Here is a 1,782-nt window from a genome sequence, read left to right on the forward strand (position 1 = left end):
CGAGATCACGCACTGCACTCCAGTCTGGACAACAAGAGCAAAACTTCTTCTCAAAAAAAAAAGAAAAAAGAAAGAAAGAAATACTGTACATAGGAGTTTGGAAGGGGTCCTAGGATCCTAAACGCCCCTCATTTTCTCAACATTCTATAAGATTGTTATATTGTCTTCAAAATAAAGAGGGGAAGCTAGCCTATTCTTTCAAACTGTCAAAATGTGAACTTTATTTTCATATTCTGCTGTTTTGCTTCAGAAAACAGCAGATAAAAATCTGCTAGCGGAGTTGTACCAGTATCCCAACTTTAACAGCTCCAAGCCAAACAAGCTTCCGAATGGAGTCAACTTCTGTGACATGGTGGGCAATGTGGTCCGGGCTGAGAGAGACTGCCTTAGTGGCAAGGTAAGGAAAAAGCAGTGCCTGCCCTGACTTTGCCACCCCATGGGCAAATGCAGCTGTCACCCTTTCACACCCCAGGAGAAACTGAGGAACTCACCTAGGGCCACAGGCTGGCAGGTGTCTGAGCTGAGCTAGGAACCCCAGCCCAACCTCACTGCAAAACCTAGATTCCTTCTACCAGAGCAACAGTGTTCACACTGTTTTAATCACATATCCTACTGGTGTGCAATTTTTATCACAAACCTCATTGAAATGTGTCTGTCTATAAATTACATACTTATTCTGTTGCCAATCACTACAAAGGATATTAGTATGCTTAATCTCTTTTTTCTTTTCTGTTTCCTTCTTCCTTCCCTCCCTCTTTCTTTCTTTCTTTCTTCCTTTCTTCCTTCCTTTCTCTTTCTTCCTTCCTTTCTTCCTTCCTTTCTTTCTCCTTCCTTTTTTTTCTTTCTTTCTTTCTTTTTTCTTTCTTTCTCCTTCCTTCTTTTCTTTCTCTTTCTTTCTTTCTTTCTTTCTTTCTTTCTTTCTTTCTTTCTTTCTTTCTTTCTTTCTTTCTTTCTTTTCTTTTCTTTCTTTTTCCTTCCTTCCTTCCTTTCTTCCTTCCTCTCTCTCTCTTTCTTTCTTTCTTACTTTTTGGAGACAGGTTCTCCCTCTGTCACCCAGGCTGGAATGCAGTGGCACTGTCATAGCTCACTGCAGCCTCAAACCCCCAGACTCAGTGATCCTCCCGCCTCAACCTCCTGAGTAGCATGCACCACCACACTGGTTAGTTTTAAAAAAAATTTTTTTTGTAGAGGCAAGGTCTTGCTAGGTTGCCCAGGTTAGTCTCAGACTCCAGGGCTCAAGCCATCTTCCCCTCCCCATCCTTGTCCTCACAAAGTGCTGGGATTACAGGTGTGAGCCCCTATGCCCAGCCAATTGCTTTTCTTTCTTATGTAGATATTAGTTAGAATATTCTCTTCTCAAGCCCCTGGGGGTGAGTATGCCTCCTTGCAGAGCTGCGCACTAGGGTACCCTGGGTTCCTTGCGAAGAAAGGAAGGAAGTATTCTAAGGCCCATTGGAACCTGTTTGCTCAGGCGACACAAACACTGACAGCTCTGGAGATGGGGGATCACTGTAGGGAGGTCTTGGAGAAGGGAAGAAGCCCAGGAAATGGTCTCGGCCGCTGTACAGCTGTGCCTCGTGGCTCTTCATCGTCAAACAACTCTGCTGTCCCCAAAGCAGCTCTGATCATTGTCCTCTGAGCTCCTAGGCAGTCACCCCACCATTCCTGAGACCCAGCATCTCAGTCTCTTCTACCTGTAGTTCTCACTGCTGCTTTGAGCCACACCCCCGTCTCTCTATCTCTGTCTCCCTCTCCTTCTCATCATGCCCTTCCCTCCTCTCT

General features: G+C 45.1%; 1 protein-coding gene across 1 annotated transcript in view; it reads left to right on the plus strand.

Annotated features, from left to right (window-relative positions):
• Positions 1 to 1,782, plus strand: part of FAM227A (family with sequence similarity 227, member A) — a 70,795-nt gene that overhangs the window by 16,051 nt on the left and 52,962 nt on the right. The window contains exon 6 of the mRNA XM_011964328.1: positions 251 to 397. Coding sequence (XP_011819718.1) covers positions 251 to 397 — 147 coding nt within the window. The remainder of the gene's footprint in view (positions 1 to 250; positions 398 to 1,782) is intronic.

This window comes from Colobus angolensis, unplaced genomic scaffold, assembly GCF_000951035.1.
Source record: "Colobus angolensis palliatus isolate OR3802 unplaced genomic scaffold, Cang.pa_1.0 Scaffold65, whole genome shotgun sequence".
NCBI classification, from domain to species: domain Eukaryota; kingdom Metazoa; phylum Chordata; class Mammalia; order Primates; family Cercopithecidae; genus Colobus; species Colobus angolensis.